The sequence below is a fragment of the Microcaecilia unicolor genome, chromosome 13 (assembly GCF_901765095.1).
Source record: "Microcaecilia unicolor chromosome 13, aMicUni1.1, whole genome shotgun sequence".
Classification (NCBI taxonomy): Eukaryota; Metazoa; Chordata; class Amphibia; order Gymnophiona; family Siphonopidae; genus Microcaecilia; species Microcaecilia unicolor.
In genome coordinates, this window is record NC_044043.1 from 77,706,685 (window position 1) to 77,726,865 (window position 20,181).

The 20,181-nt window shown below is 43.7% G+C and overlaps 1 protein-coding gene across 2 annotated transcripts in view; it reads right to left on the minus strand.

Annotated features, from left to right (window-relative positions):
* Positions 1 to 12,987: 12,987 nt before the first annotated feature.
* Positions 12,988 to 20,181, minus strand: part of MEGF6 (multiple EGF like domains 6) — a 458,871-nt gene continuing 451,677 nt past the window's right edge. For both annotated transcript variants that reach the window (XM_030185804.1, XM_030185805.1), the window contains 2 exons: positions 19,068 to 19,115; positions 12,988 to 14,954 (listed from right to left, as the gene is read on the minus strand). In XM_030185804.1, coding sequence (XP_030041664.1) covers positions 14,875 to 14,954; positions 19,068 to 19,115 — 128 coding nt within the window. In that variant the 3' untranslated portion in view covers positions 12,988 to 14,874. The remainder of the gene's footprint in view (positions 14,955 to 19,067; positions 19,116 to 20,181) is intronic.

A 20,181-nucleotide genomic window follows, 5' to 3' on the forward strand; every position in this document is an offset into this window, starting at 1 on the left:
GCTAACGAGGCATATTCAGTGGCACTTACCAGGCATTTTCACAGATAACTGTCTGGTTTAGTGCCTAAACCAAAACTAGCTATTCTGTGAGCATTCCCAGGGGAAGTCGGCACTTAAACAGCTGGGATAACCACATAAATAGGACTACTGGTTAGACTTATTCTTGGGTGGCAAGTTCAAATCCCATCATTGGCTTCTGTTCCCTCACAGGCTCTCCCATTCTAATAGACATTGCTAAGCAGAGAAGGAAGAAGCCTTGTGGTTAGAAAATCCAGCACTTCCCAAGGATGTCAGCCACTACAATCATGAACATAACCCGGGCACAATTCTTTGCATACTTTTCTTTCAAAAAGTACAAAGACTAGGGGAGACTCAATGAAGTTACATGGAAGTACTTTTAAAACAAATAGAAGGAAATATTTTTTCATTCAATGAATAGTTAAGCTCTGGAACTCATTGCTGGAGGATGTGGTAACAGCGGTTGGGATATCTGGGTTTAAAAGAGGTTTGGACAAGTTCCTGGAGGAAAAGTCCTTAGCCTGCTATCGAGACAGAATGGGGAAGCTACTCCTTGCCCCCAGGATTGGTAGCATGGAATCCTGCTACTTTTGGGGGGGGGGGGGTTTACCAGGTACTTGTGACCTGGATTGGCCACTGTTGGAAACAGGATACTGGGCTAGATGGACCATTGGCCTGACCCAGTATGGCTATTCTTACCTTTTATCTTTATGCAGTTCACCGTAGCCACTTAAATGCTGAATATTGCACTTAACCGGCTATGTTTTGTCTTGCCACATATTTCCAGATATTCAGTGCTGGAGCCCGAACATGACCCATCATTGAATATCCAGGCATAAAGCTGGCAGCAATTAGCAAACTACTAAGCACCACGGCTGCACGTCTTCCATCATTATTATTATTTGGAACTTTCTATACCGCCTATGCTGACTCGCAAGTCAAATCAGTTTGCAGGATAATCTAAGATAAAATGGAAAAAAGAAATGCAATATTATACAGGAAAATCAAACATTCATTCCAATCATTGATAGGTACTGAAGGACTAGGGATGTAGGCTGTTAGCAAGGTGATGGCACCTAGAACTACTGGTAGACCAGATACTTAGCTACAGGTTATATCTGTAACCATGTCTTCAAAGCTACTTCAAAATGTGGTAGGGACAGTTCGCTACAAATTGAAAGGGATAAAGAATTCCAAAGCCAGGGGGCAATAAAATAAAAGCACTAGGTCTGGTTGACTCTAGCTGAACCTGACGAGGACTGGGTAAAACTATGCAATGGTCATTTAAAGACCGCAAAATATGAGTGGAGCTATGAGGGATAATTGACAGTGTTAAATGATGATGATGACCCTTTTCGAAATGCCTTGAGGTGATCAATAGATAAACTTACTGGGCCCGATAATCAGCCCGCAGGAGGCAGCCCACCTATGTGCTGTGATTGTTGCTGACTCCAGATATTCAATGCCGAGCCATTTCCGGTGACCATCATTGGATATCTGGGGGGTTTTGGCCACTAAAACGTTAACTGGCTATTGCCGACACTCAACGCTAACCGGTTAATGTTTTAGTGGTCAAAGATAGGCCTGCTATTTAAATGGCCTATTTTCACTGCTCAACATAGCCAGTTAGACACTGAATATCTGTGCCTAAGTGGCTATGTTGTGTGATATTTCCGTTGAATATCTGTGTTTATTATTTATTAGGATTTATTTACAGCCTTTTTTGAAAGAATTCACTCAACGTGGTGTACAGTAGGTGCTCAAATCTTAGGAGCCAGTCCTGACTAGTTAAATAGTTTTGAATATCCGGGGGGGGGGGGGGGGGGGGGGGGGGGGGGAACTATGCCTTGGTTACATTGCAAGTAATGCAAATGTGCTTAATGCCACTTACTGGAGTTAAATATTCCACATTATCTGTTAATTTATGGTTACATACGTTAACCCCCTCTATTCTTTTGCAGAAGTCTCATCTTTTTCTGCCAATCCTTCTGTGCAATGCAGTTCTTTTCATTTTCCAAGTTTTAGTACTGGACACGGCTTTGATGTTTGTACCAAAAGGTGGTATAATAAGCTTCCAATAATCATAAACATACTGCAAAATTAAGCATAAGGCGCCCTTCCCACTCCATTCTGTTTGTCAGTTAATGTGGGAATTAGAACGTGCTGTCAAGCCATCACAGTAACTGTTGTGAGCGCACTAGTTCCCATGTTAACTGCTCAATGCACCTTTGTAAAAAAAAAAAAAAAAGGCCTGGGAGTTTGTTAAAATTAGAAACCAGGTACTGACAATGGCCTGGGTATATCACTTTCCAAGCTGAGATCCTACAACACTGTGTACATGGTTTTGGTCTTCCTCAACCAATTTTTATTTTCTAGTTAAAAACAAAAGATTAATTTTACTCAGCCAAAAGGAGGCTTCAAAGAGTAACTTTAAATCATGTCAAGCATTTTCCTATCTGCACCCACCTCCTGCGGACACAGAGATGAAAGCAAGAGCTTTCAACAAAAAAACGGATGCATGTCCTTTGTTACATAGATCTGACCACTAGATGGCAGAACAACCTTTCAAAATCAATGCATTGTTCATCAGCTCCCCTTCATTGCTACCTAAAGTAAACAAGAGGCTTCTAACTCCATATCAAAATGATCAGACTAGCTCAATCCTGGTTTTAGCCCTGCAGCATGCCTAGCAAACCACATCTCCCACCACACAGAACAAATTTAATTTCATGTCTTCTGAATTGTGTTCATGCTTACCGCAGAAAGAAAGATAAGGATTGTAAAGACCACCCAGTCTCTCCAGTTTGCTTCCTAATGCAACAATGTCAGCCAACTTTTTAACACCAAGGCTCAACTACATTGCATCACATCAGCTTCCAGACAGCAGGTTGTGTGGACATGGGAGAGAACTCATGGCCAAAATAAAATCTAGGGAAGCTCTGAACATCCCACCAGAGACTGGAAGGTAAGAGGCTTTCTGGAAGAGATGAAGGTGCTCTGTGCAATGCAGGAGACACACAAAACAGGGCTCAGCTATCTGTGCCCTACATGCTGCCTTTTAATTCCCATACTCCAGGCTCATGGAAGCAGATTGTGTATGTACTCAGAACAGAGTTGACCCAACCATTAGGCAAGAGTAGGCAGTCACCTAGGGTGGAAGCAAAGAACTGCTGAAGTCAAAGCAAAACAATAGGTCCTGATAGCCACACAAACTCAGAGAACCATCAGAATATACTTTTTTTAAAATAGGATTTTTATGTGATAAACTAATTGCAGGGGTGTAGCTAGGTGGGGCCACGGGGCATGGGCCCCTGCAGATTTAGCCCTGACCCCACTGCTTTAAACCCCCCCCCCCCCCCCCCCCCCCCATCAGGTACCTTTGCTGGCCCTCTTGTGGTTGGCAGGGTTTAGAACAGAGGTCCAAGTTCTGGATTTATCGAAAGCCACAATGATTAGTTAACAGATTTATTTAGCCTAAAAAAATAAATCCAGTTTACATGCTTTGGTTCAGAACAGTGCTTCACTATCCTCTCCTGGAGGCACAAGGGATAGAGTTGCATATATAAGAGCATAAGAATAGCCATACTGGGTCAAACCAATGGCCCATCCATCCAAGTATCTTTTCGCCAACTGTGGCCAATCCAGATCAGTACCTGGCAGAAACTCAAATAGTAGCCACATTCCGGAATTCAAAAGAGTAACAAGATTCCAGAACCCAAAGAGTAGCAACATTCCAAAATCCCAAGTAGTAGCAAGGTTCAATGTTACCAATCCCAGGGCAAGCAGTAGGTTCCCCATGTCTTTCTCAATAACAGCCAATGGACTTTTCCTCCAGGAGCTTGTCCAAACCTTTTTTTTGAAACCCAGATACGCTAACCGCTGTTACTACATCCTCCGGCAAAGCATTCCAGAGCTTAACTATTCGTTGTGTGAAAAAAAATTTCCTCCTATTTGCTTTAAAAATATTTCCATGTAACTTCATTGGAGTGTCACTCAGGATTTTATAGAGCTCAATCATATCCCCCCTCAGCCATCTCTTTTCCAAGCTGAAGAGCCCTAACCTCTTTAGCCTTTCCTGAAATGAGAGGAGTCCCATCCCCTTTATTGTTCCTCTAAATCTATAACTGGGCACCTGCATTTACTGGCCATTTGAGTAAGTGGACAGAACAGTCATTTTGTGGGTAAATTGTACATGTATGCACATAAACACCGCGGCCAGACTAATCTTTGGAAAAGCTCGCTTTGACAGTGTGCAGCCTCTCTGTGAGAGTCCTCACTGGCTACCCATTAAAGGACGTATTGAATTCAAAATCTGCGCCTTAACACATAAGATCATTTACGGAGAAGCACCAGTTTACATGTGTGATGTGATAGATTTACCTCCCAGAAATTCATCGGTGTCATCTCGTACTTATCTTCTTCTGCACTATCCTTCCTGCAGGAATCTAAAGTACAAGTCAATCTACGCTTCTTCCTTTTCGTTCCTCAGCCCGCACTCCTGGAATGCTTTGCAGAGACTACTGAAAGAGACAACGGCTCACCCGACGTTTAAAAAATTACTAAAAACTTCTTTGTTTAGTAAAGCCTATCCCAAAGCCTTCCATACTCTTTAAACCCCTATTTCCATTTTGTTTGATTTCCCACTTTTTGCCTTGTGTCTGCTTCCCTTTTGTTGCTCCTGTTTTCCCAATTGTATTCTCTTATTTAGCTGCTTTCGTTACTGTATTTGTTAATTTTTATATAACTATTATATCCTGCGGTATTATGTAATTCTCTTGTAACTTTGTTAGCCACATTGAGCCCGCACAAGCTGGGAAAATGTGGGATACAAGTGAACCAAATAAATAAAGTGACAGCAAAACACCTAAGCGCTACTCTGTGTGGTATAGCTTGTAAATGCAAGGGGGTGTTCACATGGGCAAAGCATGGGAGGGGCATAGGTGCGTCTGACACGTGTGCAATTTATAGAAAACAGTAACGTAACGTACACCCTTGCATGTTTGGGTGCCCACAGTTACATCAGATCTATGGCTGGTGTTAACGGCAGGCGTCTAAATGTAGGAAGCTGCCCAGGACTGAAGTGAGTGGCCTAAATCTACCTCCCAGTTTGCTTGTAATTCCTGAAATTCTCGCAACCCTCCTGCCAATTACAGTGCCTTGTGTAGACCGTAAATGGACTCTGTCCAAAGAGACTGAATTTTACAACGCTCTTAACTTGGTCCCCCAATATCTATGTTCCCTCTAAGCAGAGCACATGAGCAATTGCTCATACATTTTAGGAGTGCCGCTCACAGATTTTTACATGGCCGCTCAAAAAAAAAGTGTTTTTGTGCTATAATATATACAGAAATGCATTGCTAATACGCTAAAACTGTCTGTTTTTAAAACTTGTTGCTCGCACGAATAAAAATGTGCACACGCCAGGCCTCTCCGTAATGGAAACTTTGGTCCGCATCTGTCCACTTAGCCTCAAGGGAGAGAATGGAATATTTAATTTGACAAAATGCGAAGGGATCCTCCCAACCAGTGGGTATACATTGCTGGAAGTCCACAAATTGCTTCATTGTCCCATCATTTTGTAATAAATTCTCTTTTAGGACAATCCTCTGCTCTTCCCATATCTCAAAAACCCTGTTCTCCATGTCCGGAGGGAACTGCTCATTTCCACAAATGGATAAAGCTTGTCCGTACTTCGCATAGCAGTCGAACTATGATGCTATTTTTCCAAACAGAAAGGTATTTTAGTTTGAAGAACATGCAATAGGGGGTCCTTTTACTAAGCTGTGGTAGAAAGCGGTCTGCAGTAGTGCTGGCGCATGTTTTTGGCTTGCTGGGCTATTATTTTTACCGTGGCTGGGAAAAAAAAAAGCCTTTTTAATGTGGGCAGTAAATAGCCATACGTTACTTTTAATTTTAGTGCACAAATATTTACTGCCTGAGCCCTTACTGCCACCCATTGACCTAGCAGTAAGGGCTCACGCCCTACATGCGCAGTACTCATGAAGCATGCACCAATGTGGCCGTGCTGCTAATTGATTCCCACTTCAGGCACAGGCAGCTCCTTGTGACTCTGGGCAAGTCACTTAACCCTCCATTGCCCCATGTAAGCCTGCCATGAGTGGGAAAGCGCAGGGTACAAATGTAACAAAAATAAAATAGATACTATTGGAGATTCTACATGGAATGTTGCTATTCCACTAGCAACATTCCATGTAGAAGGCTGCGCAGGCTTCTGTTTCTATGAGTCTGACGTCAGACTCAGAGAAGCAGAAGCCTGCGCGGCCACATTGGTGATCTGCAAGGACTGACTTCTACATGGAATGTTGCTAGTGGAATAGCAACATTCCATGTAGAATCTCAAATAGTAGCAACAGTGGAGGAGTGGCCTAGTGGTTAGGGTGGTGGACTTTGGTCCTGAGGAACTGAGTTCGATTCCCACTTCAGGCACAGGCAGCTCCTTGTGACTCTGGGCATTGCCCCATGTAAGCCGCATTGAGCCTGCCATGAGTGGAAAAGCACGGGATACAAATGTAACAAAAAAAAATTACCACTAGGAATGCCCCCGTGGTAGAAAACAGAAAAATATTTTCTACTGCGGGAAACAGCACGTGCCAAGTTTGAAATTACCGCTGGATGGACACGCTAGCTGGGAAGTAGTGTCGATTTGGAATGCGCTACACACCCGGTAGTCCTACCGCCGCTTTGTAAAAGGGCCCCTAAATTAGGGTGAAGCTCTCAAATGCCTTAATAGGCAAGTAGGAATGCCCTCCAGCCGGCGCTCAGTACATTTTATAGTTTTCCTCTTCTTCTCTTTTCGCTGCCCTTTCTCTTAGTTTCCATCTGTCCTTTTGAAATTTGCAGTTCCTTTCCTTTTCCAGATTTTAACTGTAAATTGCTTTGATTTTGCATGAAAAGTGGTATATTAAATGTGCAATAAACTAAACTATAGAATAGGATCTCATTGCACAGAATCGGGGTGCCTAAATGGAGGTTCCTACTTATAGAACTGCCCCCTGTATCTCATCCTGAAAAGCCAACTGGCTAGTGGACTTTGAGGACCAACACTCTGGAACTCCACATACACATAACAACAGAAGTTACAAGAATACATTTTGCTCGGATGAAGCTTGGAATGCACCACAAGAAAGAGACTTATCTTCTTCCTGCTTGTTGTTGGGCCGCTACATTGTAGTGTATTGTATTTCAGGTACACCACCTTCCTTGGACATACTCCAACCCAAAGCGGTTCTGTTTCGTTGAGCTCATCAACAGAGCCACGGACCACAGTTAATTCATCAGCTTTGAAATAGCGCTGTAAATGCCAAGTCCATAGTAATCAATCACTTCCAAACATTTGATATGGAAAAAATCTATAAATTATTGAATATGTTTTCATACATACATACAGTACATACATGTAATCTGGTGAACAATTAAATAATAATACACTATGTTTTGTAATGTGTAACAAATCATCCTTTAAATACCCCAAGTGAGTTAGGGTTCACTGCAGGACAGAATATGTGCTACCTTCCCTGTTTCGGGACTGGAAAGAGATATTTCCTGAAATATTAACTTCCAGCCAGCTCTGGCTGCAGTACTGATTTTGTTTGGCACTATTATGCAAACCCATTATTTGCATCAGCGTTTAATCTCAACCAGATTTTTTTTTTTACCCACAGGCACGCATCCCTAAAAGAAGCAGCTACGCTCCAAAAGACATTAAAAAGAGATTGGTGCTTTTACTGTTAGTATTTGTTTTTCACAAACGAAGCTTTATCCCCTCAGTGAAATTCTAAACTGTACACCATACTGTACTTGAAGACTGACAAAAGAGTCATTTTATAAGGCCTTGGTTTATATGCGTCTAATATTTCTATGACATCCTGGTCATAACTTCCATTTACAAATTGAAAACCACTTTGGTTTCACAGAGTGCTGTGAAAGTAGATGGGGAAGTTCAATCTGTGTTTCTTCCTTGTTCATGATGCCATAATGCGTTCATTAAACAGGCTCCAGAAACAGAAGTGTAAGGCTTCAGGACCAGTTCAAGTGTGTTAAGGAGAGGACATTCTCTGGCCTTTGTAGCAAGGGAATGTTACTTCCATTGTGAGGGTGCTGCTAGCCCAACTGCCCAACTCCCCGAGTGTAGCACCTTAAGGCCTTATGCTGAGGCTAATTCTATAACAGAGTGTTTACTAAAGGCAGGGGGTGGAGGAAAAAAAAAACTATGACAGAATTCAAAATGGCGTTGGATGAACGCAAGATTTCTAATTAGAAAATGAATGATATAAAAAATCAACACTTAAGGGGTTGCATATGTGTTTGCATATCAAGTGGTGCTTAGGCCGGTGCTGGCTGGCTTGTACGGTCTGAGTGCCGCGTATAGCAATCCAGTTTTAGATGGTCTGTGGAGAGCTTTGATGGAAACTCCAGTAATTTGGAACTTGAGAATGAATGTGCCTGTTGGGCAGACTGGATGGACCCTTCGCCTAGTGGTTAGTGCAGCGGACTTTGATCCTGGGGAACTGAGTTTGATTCCCACTACAGCTCCTTGTGACTCTGGGCAAGTCACTTAACCCTCCATTGCCCCAGGTACAAAATAAGTACCTGAATATCTGTAAATCGCTTTGAATGTAGTTGCAAAAACCTCAGAAAGGCAGTATATCAAGTCCCATTTCCCTTTCCCTTATGACATCACAATATCAGAAGTGAGCCAAGTATTGGGCAATCAAGCCATTGTGACATCACTGATAAGGTTGACTCTTATTGGTGGAATGAGTGGAGGAGTAGCCTAGTGATTAGTGCAGCGGACTTTGATCCTGGGGAACTGAGTTTGATTCCCACTACAGCTCCTTGTGACTCTGGGCAAGTCACTTAACCATCCACTGCCCCAGGTACAAATAAGTAGCTGTATATATTATTATTATTTGTAGCATTTGTATCCCACATTTTCCCACCATTTTGCAGGCTCAATGTGGCTTACATATTACCGTAAATGGCGTTAGCCAATTCCGGTCTGCACAAATACATGGTTTGGATTAATTCAAAGTGATATTGTGATAGAATGAGGTACATATATGGTAGCTACAGTTGGGTGGAACTTAGATAGGGAGAGGGGAGGAAGAGTCATGTGATGTCCATTACGGTCCTTGGTTATATTGTGTCGCAGATGTCCAGTTATTTTATGTAAACCACTTTGAATGTAGTTGCAAAAATCACAGAAAGGCAATATATTAAGTCCCATTTCCATTTCCCTATTGGAAATTCTAGATGGACAGCTGCTAGTGGAGGAGTAGCCTAGTGGTTAATGCAGCAGACGTTGATCCTGAGGAACTGGGTTCAATTCCCACTGCAGCTCCTTGGGATTCTGGCCAAGTCACTTAACCCTCCATTGCCCCGGGAACAAATAAGTACCTGTATATACTATGTAAACCATTTTGAATGTAGTTGCAACAGAAAGGCGATATATCAAGTCCCATTTTCCCTTTAGCTGCCGTCACTTACTATGTTACTAGTTATGGTATCTACTTTAAGCCTATGCTATAGTTGCCTACTTTTCTTTATGAAATACCAGTGCAAATGGCTGAAAACATGTTTATACTTTCAGGTGTGATCAAATGCTCACGCCTAGCTGTGACCTTGAACATGCGTATAATTATAGTAATCACTGCCTATTCTTCGCCCAAACCTCACCATCTGCAAGCCCACCGGCAAGCTACGCACCATCAAATCAAGGTGATATTCTGTACGAGGTCATTTACACTCTTAAGTGGCCACTTAACAGAAGTAAATGACTAAAATACACCATTTAAAACTAGGTGTCTACGGAGAATATCTTGATCACTCAGGTCCTTAGTGGCTTGGTCTAGTGTTGGGCCAGTGACAGGGACCTATGTCCCAAAGACAAGAATTTTAAGGAGGGAGAGGGTAGAAAAAAAGAGGGAAGAGGGAGCTAAAATAATAGTACCCTCCATCCACCCTCTTTTCCCTTCTACGTATGGCAGTGGTCACAAGATTTGCTGGCAGGAGATGAGACCCAAAGAAGAAAAGATAATATACTACTACTACTACTTGACATTTCTAAAGTGCTACTAGGGTTACACAGTGCTGTACAATTTAACATAGAAGGACAGTCCCTGCTCAAAGGAGCTTACAATCTAAAGGACAAATGTACAGTCAGTCAAATAGGGGCAGTCTAGATTTCCTGAAAGGTATAAAGGTTAGGTGCCGAAAGCAACATTGTAGAGGTGGGCTTTGAGCAAGGATTTGAAGATGGGTAGGGAGGGGGCTTGGCGTAAGGGCTCAGGAAGTTTATTCCAAGCATATGGTGAGGCGAGGCAGAATGAGCGGAGCCTGGAGTTGGCGGTGGTGAAGAAGGGTACTGAGAGGAGGGATTTGTCCTGTGAGCGGAGGTTACGGGCGGGAACGTAAGGGGAAATGAGGGTAGAGAGGTAATGAGGGGCTGCAGACTGAGTGCATTTGTAGGTAAGAAGGAGAAGCTTGAACTGTATGTGGTATCTGATTGGAAGCCAGTGAAGTGACCTGAGAAGAGGGGTGATATGAGAATATCGGTTCAGGCGGAATATAAGACATGCAGCAGAGTTCTGAACAGATTGAATGGGGGATAGATGGCTAAGTGGGAGGCCAGTAAGGAGTAGGTTGCAGTAGTCAAGGCGAGAGGTAATGAGAGCGTGGACAAGAGGACGGGTGGTGTGCTCAGAGAGGAAAGGGCGAATTTTGCTGATGTTAAAGAGAAAGAAGCGACAGGTCTTGGCTATCTGCTGGATATGCGCAGAGAAGGAGAGGGAGGAGTCGAAGATGACTCCGAGGTTGCGAGCAGATGCAACGGGGAGAATGAGGGTGCCATCAACTGAGATAGAGAGTGGAGGAAGAGGAGAAGTGGGTTTTGGTGGAAAGACGATAAGCTCGGTCTTGGACATGCACAGTTTCAGGAGGCGGTTGGACATCCATGCAGCAATGTCGGATAAGCAGGCCGATACCTTGGCCTGGGTCTCTGCGGTGATGTCTCGTGTGGAGAGATATAGCTGGGTGTCATCAGCATAAAGATGATACTGGAAACCATGAGATGAGATCAGTGAGCCCAGGGAAGAGGTGTAGATTGAAAAAAGAAGGGGTCCAAGGACAGATCCCTGGGGAACTCCAACAGAGAGCGGGATGGGGGTGGAGGAAGATCCATGAGAGTGTACTCTGAAGGTGCGGTGGGAGAGATAGGAGGAGAACCAGGAGAGGACAGAACCCTGGAACCCAAATGAGGACAGTGTGGCAAGAAGTAAATCATGATTGACAGTATCAAATATGTTACATTCCAATGTGATGACTCTCGATCAACATGACCAAGGCCAGCGATATAAGCACAAATGAAATAAGATGGAAAATGTGCTTCTAGAAAACATACGGTAGATCTTAAGCAACACCCATTATTCCTTGCAGCTCACTTCATGAGAGAATTCTGCTATGCAGCAATAAGAGTTTAGAAAATATATACACTATCAATACAGTAAACAGATATGAGCTCAAAGTATAATACTTGCAAATTACTGTAATGCCCCCTTTGCCTTGATAAAATCCACTACCCTAACCCAGCACAATGGTATTATCTCATCTACCCTTTGCTAGTAGACTGTGTTTCAGAGGGTATATTTGAGAATTTGCTGAGACTTCTCTTGCATGACAGAATAAGCCATCAGGACTAAGGATACCTGAGGAATCAGGAGGATATTCGGGGAGCCTGACCCCACCACCACTTTGTTTTTTCATCAGGACACCCAAAGAAAGGAGGTGTTGATGCCCCTGTACGAGTTGTTGGTGAGGTCCCACCTAGAGTATTGTGTTCAGTTTTGGAGGCCATATCTTGCTAAGGATGTAAAAAGAATTGAAGCGGTGCAAAGAAAAGCTATAAAAATGGTATGGGATTTGCGTTACAAGACATATAAGGAGAGACCTGCTGACCTGAACATGTATACCCCCTGGAGGAAAGGAGAAACAGGGGTGATATGATACAGATGTTCAAATATTTGAAAGGTATTGATCCGCAAACGAACATGTTCCGGAGACGGGAAGGTGGTAGAACTAGAGGACATGAAATGAGGTTGGAAGGGGGCAGACTCAAGAAAAATGTCAGGAAGTATTTTTTCACAGAGAGAGTGGCGGATGCTTGGAATGCCCTCCCGCGGGAGGTGGTGGAGATGAAAACGGTAATGGAATTCAAACATGCGTGGGATAAACATAAAGGAATCCTGTTCAGAAGGAATGAATCCTTAGAAGCTCAGCCAAGATTAGGTGGCAGAGCCGGTGGGGGGAGGCGGGAGCTGGTGGTTGGGAGGCGGGGCTAGTGCTGGGCAAGACTTCTATGGTCTGTGCCCTGAAAATGGCAAGGACAAATCAAGGTCAGGTATACATACAAAGTAGCACATACAATGAGCTTATGTTGTTGGGCAGACTGGATGGACCGTACAGGTCTCTATCTGCCGTCATATACTGTGTTACTATGTAAGACATAAGACATAAGCATCGCCACACTGGGACAGACAAAAGGTCCATCTAGCCCAGCACCCTGTCTCTGACAGTGGCCAATCCAGGTCACAATCATCCAACAAGATCCACGGAGCAAAGCGTTTTGTACTGCTTGTCCCAGGAATAGTGGATTTTTCCCTACGTTCCTTTAATAACATTCTATGGCTTTTTCCTTCAGGAAGCCGTCCAAACCTTTCTTAAACTCTGCTAAGCTAACCGCCTTAACCACATTCTCCGGCAACGAATTCCAGAGTCGAATTACGCACTGAATAAAGAAAAATGTTCTCTTATTTGTTTTAAACTTCCTGCACTCCAGCTTCATCGCATGCCCCCTTGTCCTAGTATTTTTGGAAAGCGTGAACAGACGCTTCCCATCTACCCGTTCAACTCCACTCATTATTTTATAGACCTCTATCATGTCTCCCCTCAGCCGTCTTTTCTCCAAGCTGAAAAGCCCTAGCCTCCTTAGTCTTTCTTCATAGGGAAGTCGTCCCATCCCCGCTACAAGACTCTTTCGTGGGACTTGATTTCAGAGGCAGCTTCTCACCTTTTCCAAATCCACACTCAAGCACGTTTCCACTCAGGTGCACTAAATATTTCCCTGCCCTACAATCTGAGTTGGAAACCGAGGCAATGGAGAGTGAACTGATATGCTCGAGGTCACAAGAAGCATCAGTGGGAGATGCAGGATTTGAACCCTGGTTTCTTTCCCATTACCCTCTGCTCTTTTAACAGGAACAGAGGCCATCTACACTATTACAGTGTATTATCCCCATCTTGGCGTGCTGATTTATGCGTCTATATATATATACTTAGGGCCTTCGATGGGCCCCACCTTTCTTGAGATGATAGAATCCCCTCTGTAGCAAATCTGGAAAAATGTGTTATTCAGTATTCACTGAGTATTTATTGCTTCCTCTAGATGGTTCATTTGGGTCTGGTTACCAGTCACCCAACTTCCATCTGCCTTGGAATAAGCACCATGTTATCACGTCCCGTTTAATTCCATGTTATATGGCTTTTACCATTATTTCCACAAACTTCTAAAAGACAGAACCAAATTGTGGATTTCACCAGAGGATACCTTAACTGTTATGAAAGTCACATTATAACTATACCCCTAATTCAACCATTTATATAGGAACAGATCTACTCTTGCACCTGTTGATGTATAATAATATAGGGCCGGGCCAATGATCACTGGTATTTCTACATATCGCCATGTAGAGGGTTTGGGTTTGCTTCTTACCTAGACCAGAACACTGCTTTTTGGCCTGGCCTTGGATGCTGTGAAGCAGCATTCAAAAAAATCCCTGTAGGGAAACAGTCCAAACCATTGCTCAATAGTGACATCTAAGACTCAGGGTCCATGTTAGCTGGGCTCCAGAAGGAGCTTCAGTCTGTAGCCCCTGGCTGAGCACTGATACTGCAATAACTTGGCCAAGTTGAGAAAGGTTATTTAAAATTGGAAGGGGATAGGGAAATGTTCTTGAACAGAGATCAGTTCCAACTGAGCTGGATGAAACTGCTAGGCCCCAAAAAAAAGTACCCTGTTGACGGTACAGCTGAGTGTTTCCACCATGGAAAATAAGAACATTTCACTGTGTGTGGTATCAACAGAGCTCTATCAACATGAAAGAGAGACCTACCCAAGTCCAAAACCGCAACTGATACAGTATTGTCCACTCCAGGACACACCACATATGGTTTCCAGATACAGTATGTGAGATTTTAAATCAGTAATGAAGATGATATAAATAGATACTTTACATAAATAGATACTTTGCTTATAATTCCAGGCAAACATTGGCACAAGCAAATGCAAGAAGAATTTCTTCTTTCAGAGGTCCAATAGTCCACTGAGCAAATTGCCTCGATATTAGAGCGAGTCTTTTTTTAGTAGAAAAAAGCAAAACAAACAAACAAAACGCCACCGTTTCCTGTAACGTGAGGCTAAGGCACGTTATTTTCTGCAAATGGAACACAGATGAGGCCTGTATTTCTTCAATATCTTCAAGCCTCCCCACTTGCTCCCAGAGAGGCAGAGCGACCTGAACATTCTCTGCTGGTGTGCAAAGACAATGAGAAGTTTGTCTCTCCTTGCCTCTGTCATCCTGGTCTTCTAATCTTTCCGCTCTCAACGCCGCATGTATCAAAAAGTGCACCATGTTCCTTAGGCACCATTTTTACTGTCCTGGTTGGTTCATCTTTGATCAACATTTAAAAATCATTCTTCGGAAACAGTTTTTGGAAACTCGATTGCTGGCTGGATGACCTTTTTGTTTTGCAGTCACTCACAGAAGATAAATGTTTCTGAGGTCATGGAGAGTATGCTCTATGTTGGGCAGAATGCAAGATGAACCTAGGAGAAGATCTGTACGGTGTTCGAGGTGCTGCAACTAGTGAAAGAAAGAAAAACATTATGCTAGTAAGTCTCACGCCTTCCTTAGAAAACACTCAATTCCATATCAGGGCTTTGAAAGGTAAACTATCTAGCAAATTCTCTTCTCTAAATCACTCTTTCAATCTCATTTATCAACAGTGAGATTGATACTGATAATGATTTATCTCCTCCTCAGTTATATCACATTCAGTCAGCTCACTGCCAATCAGGGGTGGACTGACAGTGATCTCGGCCCCCAGGCAGTGAGGGTGATCTGGGCCTGCCGCCCCCTCTGGAAGCGCTACATCAGACAAAGTTACACAATCACTCTTAATGAATACAAACTCAGAGAAACAATACAGGTGAGGGGAGGGTTTTATTTTTTTTTTACTAGCAGCAAGGTGGACAGTTTTCAAACAGCCAAAAAAAGGAGGAAAATAAAACCCTTCTTAAAATGTCAACACTGACAAACAACCGCAAAGAAGGTAAGAACTGAAAAATAGGGAGAGAAAGACCTCAGAAATCTATGGCAACACTTCTGATTTTCTCACCATGTTGTTATCATAATCCCAGTGTACCTGAATGTAACTCACCTTGAGCTACTACTAAAAGGGTGTGAGCAAAATCCAAATAAATAATAATTGTGAAGAAACAGTGTGTTTTAAGCCTGTAAAATGTGTTGGATATTTTCCTGCATTACGTTCTGAAGTGTATTTCTCCTATTTGGCCAACAGGTGGTGTTTCTTTGATGTAAAGCTGTTACAGAGAACTGAGGGCCCCTTTTACTAAGCGGCTAAACAGGAAATACTGACAGGCTACCAGAGCAGACTGGCAGTACTTCCCACCCCTAGCGCGCTGTCATATCTGCTGGGTTAGTGCGGGACCCCCCGGTAAGGGCTTCCCCTCGAAATGGCTGTGCGGCAAGTACTTTACTTGCCGCATGGCCATTTCCTGCAGGAAAGAGAGACTTCCCTTTTACCCACTGCGGTAAAAGGGGGCTTCGGCGTGCATGAAAAACACCAGCGCAGGCCCCCTTTTGCCACAGATTGGTAAATGGGGCCCTGAGTGTTTTTTCTTTAGTTTGACACAAACAAGAAGCAAGAAGCAGTATATATTTGAAATCTTGTTGACTAGGCTCTGATTGGCCCAGGAGCTTATCTCATTTGGACTTTATTTATTTGTTGCATTTGTATCCCACATTTTCCCACCTATTTGCAGGCTCAATGTGGCTTACGTTCTGCTATAGTGGCGATCGCTATTTCCAGGATGAGAAATACAAAGTGGTATTGCTTTAAAGTTCATAAGTGACAGAGTAAATTAAGCAGTCAAGTATAGACAGTTCATTCCGGCATGAGAAATAAAGTGGTATTGCGTTAAAGTTGGGAATCAAACTCAGTTCCCCAGGATCAAAGTCCACTGCACTAACCACTAGGTTACAAATGCTAATGGAATTCAAACATGCGCGGGATAAACATAAAGGAATCCTGTTCAGAAGGAAGGGATTCTCAGAAGCTTAGCTGAGATTGGGTGGCAGTATAGCGCTGCGTGAGTCTGGTAGCGCCTTGGAAATGTTGAGTAGTAGTAGTAGAGCCGGTGGGGGGAGGCGGGGCTGGTGGTTGGGAGGCAGAGCTAGTGCTGGGCAGACTTATACGGTCTGTGTCCTGAAAATGGCAGATACAAATCAAGGTAAGGTATTTATTGCATTTGTATCCCACATTTTCTCACCTTTTTGCGGGCTCAAAACGTATACACAAAACGTAGCATATATGAGTTTACCTTGTTGGGCAGACTGGATGGACTGTGCAGGTCTTTTTCTGCCGTCATCTACTATGTTACTATGTATGTAGTGGCAGAGTATATGAAGCAGTCGAGTATAAAGAGTTCGGTTTTGAGTGGTTAACTGGTTTTGAGTTCAGTCTTAGCCCGGGAGAAGAGAGGGACAGATCTCTTTGCTAAGGCTCTGTGAACAGTTGTGTGTCCTGATATCTCCAGGTGCTTTTTAGGAGCTGTACAGATGTCTGGTTAACGTTGTAGGCGATCTTTATTTTAGTTGCCTGTTGTTCTTTGCTGAAGACAATAAACAATTTAGTTTATTGCCTCTCTGTCTGGACTGATAAAGAATCCTGGTGGTTTGTGTGTTGGGATTGTGAATGCTTTCTGGAAACTGTGGGATCAATAGGAGTGTGACCCCGGTAACCTAGAAATCACTGGGGATAATTTGAGAGTGGGAGACTTGCCCAGAGGCGGTTGCGACCCAGTCGGTGGGAGGAGAGTGCTAGTGTGGAGCACAAGCAGCAGGTGCAGGTGGACCTGAGCTGTGCTGAGGACAGACCCTCTAAAGTGGCCATGGGGTGTGGCTAGGTGTTTCGTGACAAAAATAATTAGACTCGCTCTCACTCATTGGTCTAAAAAAACTTCCTTATTAAAATGCAATTAGGGCCCAATATTCAGACCATGGGGGGGGGGGGGGGGAGCCTAGTTCTCCTTCAGTTGGCAGTCAGCTCGGATATTCAATGCCAGGCCATTTCCTGTTACCAGCATTGAATATCTGGGTGTTTTTTGATCAGATTAAATTTAACTGGGATTTAAGTACTGTTGGTGTCTTTAGTCAGTTGAGTGCCATTTTATGAGCGTGAACAGCACATAGAAGTTTGGCGCAGATGCCATGAGTATGTAAGTTTATGTAACTGATTTTGTTATTAATATGAACTGTTCTATTCTGTAATTTGTATTTTCACTTTTCAGTACTGAGCACATAAAGATATCCCTTGAAGAAGCCTGATGGGTGAAACAGAGGCCCTGTTGGGACTTTTTTGAATAATCTAAGATAAGTGCACATTTTTGATTGATACATTCATGGAGAATAGTATTGCTAAAAAAAATTTTTGTAATAAAAATAGTTTGATAAAAAATAGATAAAATATTAATCACATTGAACACTAATTGCACTTGATTAAGGAAGTTTTTTAGAGCAATGAGTGAGAGTGGAGTTCTGGTACAACATGATGAGAAATTCAAGTGTTGCCATGGACTTCTGAGGGAGTGGAGGAGTGGCCTAGTGGTTAAGGTGGTGGACTTTGGTCCTGGGGAACTGAGGAACTGAGTTGTATTCCCACTTCAGGCACAGGCAGCTCCTTGTGACTCTGGGCAAGTCACTTAACCCTCCATTGCCCCATGCCGCATTGAGCCTGCCATGAGTGGGAAAGCGCAGGGTACAAATGTAACAAAAATAAAATAGATACTATTGGAGATTCTACATGGAATGTTGCTACTACTGGAGATTCTACATGGAATGTTGCTACTATTGGAGAGTCTACATGGAATGTTGCTACTACTGGAGATTCTACATGGAATGTTGCTACTATTGGAGATTCTACATGGAATGTTGCTATTCCACTAGCAACATTCCATGTAGAAGGCTGCGCAGGCTTCTGTTTCTGTGAGTCTGACGTCCTGCACGTACGTGCAGGACGTGAGACTCACAGAAGCAGAAGCCTGCGCGGCCACATTGGTGATCTGCAAGGGCCGACTTCTACATGGAATGTTGCTAGTGGAATAGCAACATTCCATGTAGAATCTCAAATAGTAGCAACAGTGGAGGAGTGGCCTAGTGGTTAGGGTGGTGGACTTTGGTCCTGAGGAACTGAGTTCGATTCCCACTTCAGGCACAGGCAGCTCCTTGTGACTCTGGGCAAGTCACTTAACCCTCCATTGCCCCAGGTACAAATAAGTACCTGTATACAATATGTAAGCCGCATTGAGCCTGCCATGAGTGGGAAAGTGCGGGGTACAAATGTAACAAAAATAAATAAACAAATTCTCTCCCCATTTTTCAGTTAAGTTACCTTCTTTGCGGTTGTTTCTGTTTTCAAATAGACTATATTCCCATATTATTCTAAGAAGGCTAGTATTGGGGGTGGGGGGTGGGCAAGGAGCCTAAAAGTGAATTGGGGAGAGGGCACAAGACTGAAGGTTTGCTAAGGGCACCTAATAATACCTCGCACCAGCCCTGTCCATAAATTGAATTCTCACTCTACGAGAGTGAAACAAATGTTTTTTCTACACAAGTTTGTAGCCGGTCTCCAAATTAGATCATGAAAAAGAGGCCGAGAAGATGACGCCCACTCACTTGGCTCATAGGCTTGGAAATCAGCTGACGATAACTGAGGAGGTCCTCCTGAAAAGAGAGGGACAGAAGTGAACCAAGTCACCCTAAAGCATGCACCACTGATGCTCTGCTCTACTTAACTACTACTAGTAGTAAAAGGCTTTGTGCCGAAAAATCACGACAAAAGCCATGAAATGTGAATTCAAACCAAACCCAAGCAAAGAAGACGAGGGATGTGCATTTGTCTTGAAATGAAAGTCGTAGGGAAAACAGGTTTGTTTTGTTTCAAAACAAAACAAAAAAAAATCACAATAAAATTCACACATGTTCATTTGCTTTGTTGTTAGCATGTGCAATTTGCAGGTTCCACGCATTCATTGCAGACAGCATGCGCTAAAATTGAAAAGCAAATGACCCTGGTAAAAGAAAAAAAAAACAAAACAAAGATGGCCGGTTGAGGGTGGGGGAACACCTGATTTTTAGCCTGTCATCTTTGAACCTTATTTTAGTCTCCCAATGTCTTATAGAACATTTGTATCTTCTTAAAAAAGCTCACTCTATGGCTTAGTTCCCTCTTCTGCTATGAAACTGGACTCAGTATTTCATAGATAACTCTGCACTCTTCTAACCGTCTCTCTCTGTCACTGATATATACAACTGGAACAGTCTGCCTTACATATTATTCTAATGTGGCAACTTGGGTGCGTCATGGATTCCTTCATAGCCATTAGGACTGCAGACCAGTGGCGTACCAAGGGGGGGTGGGGGTGGTCCGCCCCTGGTGCACGCCACTGGGGGGGGGGGGGGGGTCGCGCGTCTGTCCGCTACGTTCGTTCTGTGCTCCCTCTGCCCCGGAACAGGTTACTTCCTGTTCCGGGGCAGAGGGAGCATGGAAACGAACGAAGCGGACAGGCGCGCGGCACCCCCCCTCCCCAGCGGCGTGCACCCGGGGGGGGGGTTCTTTCACTGGGGGTGTCCTTTCGCCGGGGTGGGGGGGGGGGGGGTTGCGCTGCAGTCGAGGAGGGGGCAGGGCGCATCGGCGATCCGCCCCAGGTGTCAGCCCCCCTAGGAACGCCACTGCTCCAGACTGTGCTGTTTCTTCTTTCTTAGTGGCCACACTCATACACAAGAGAGA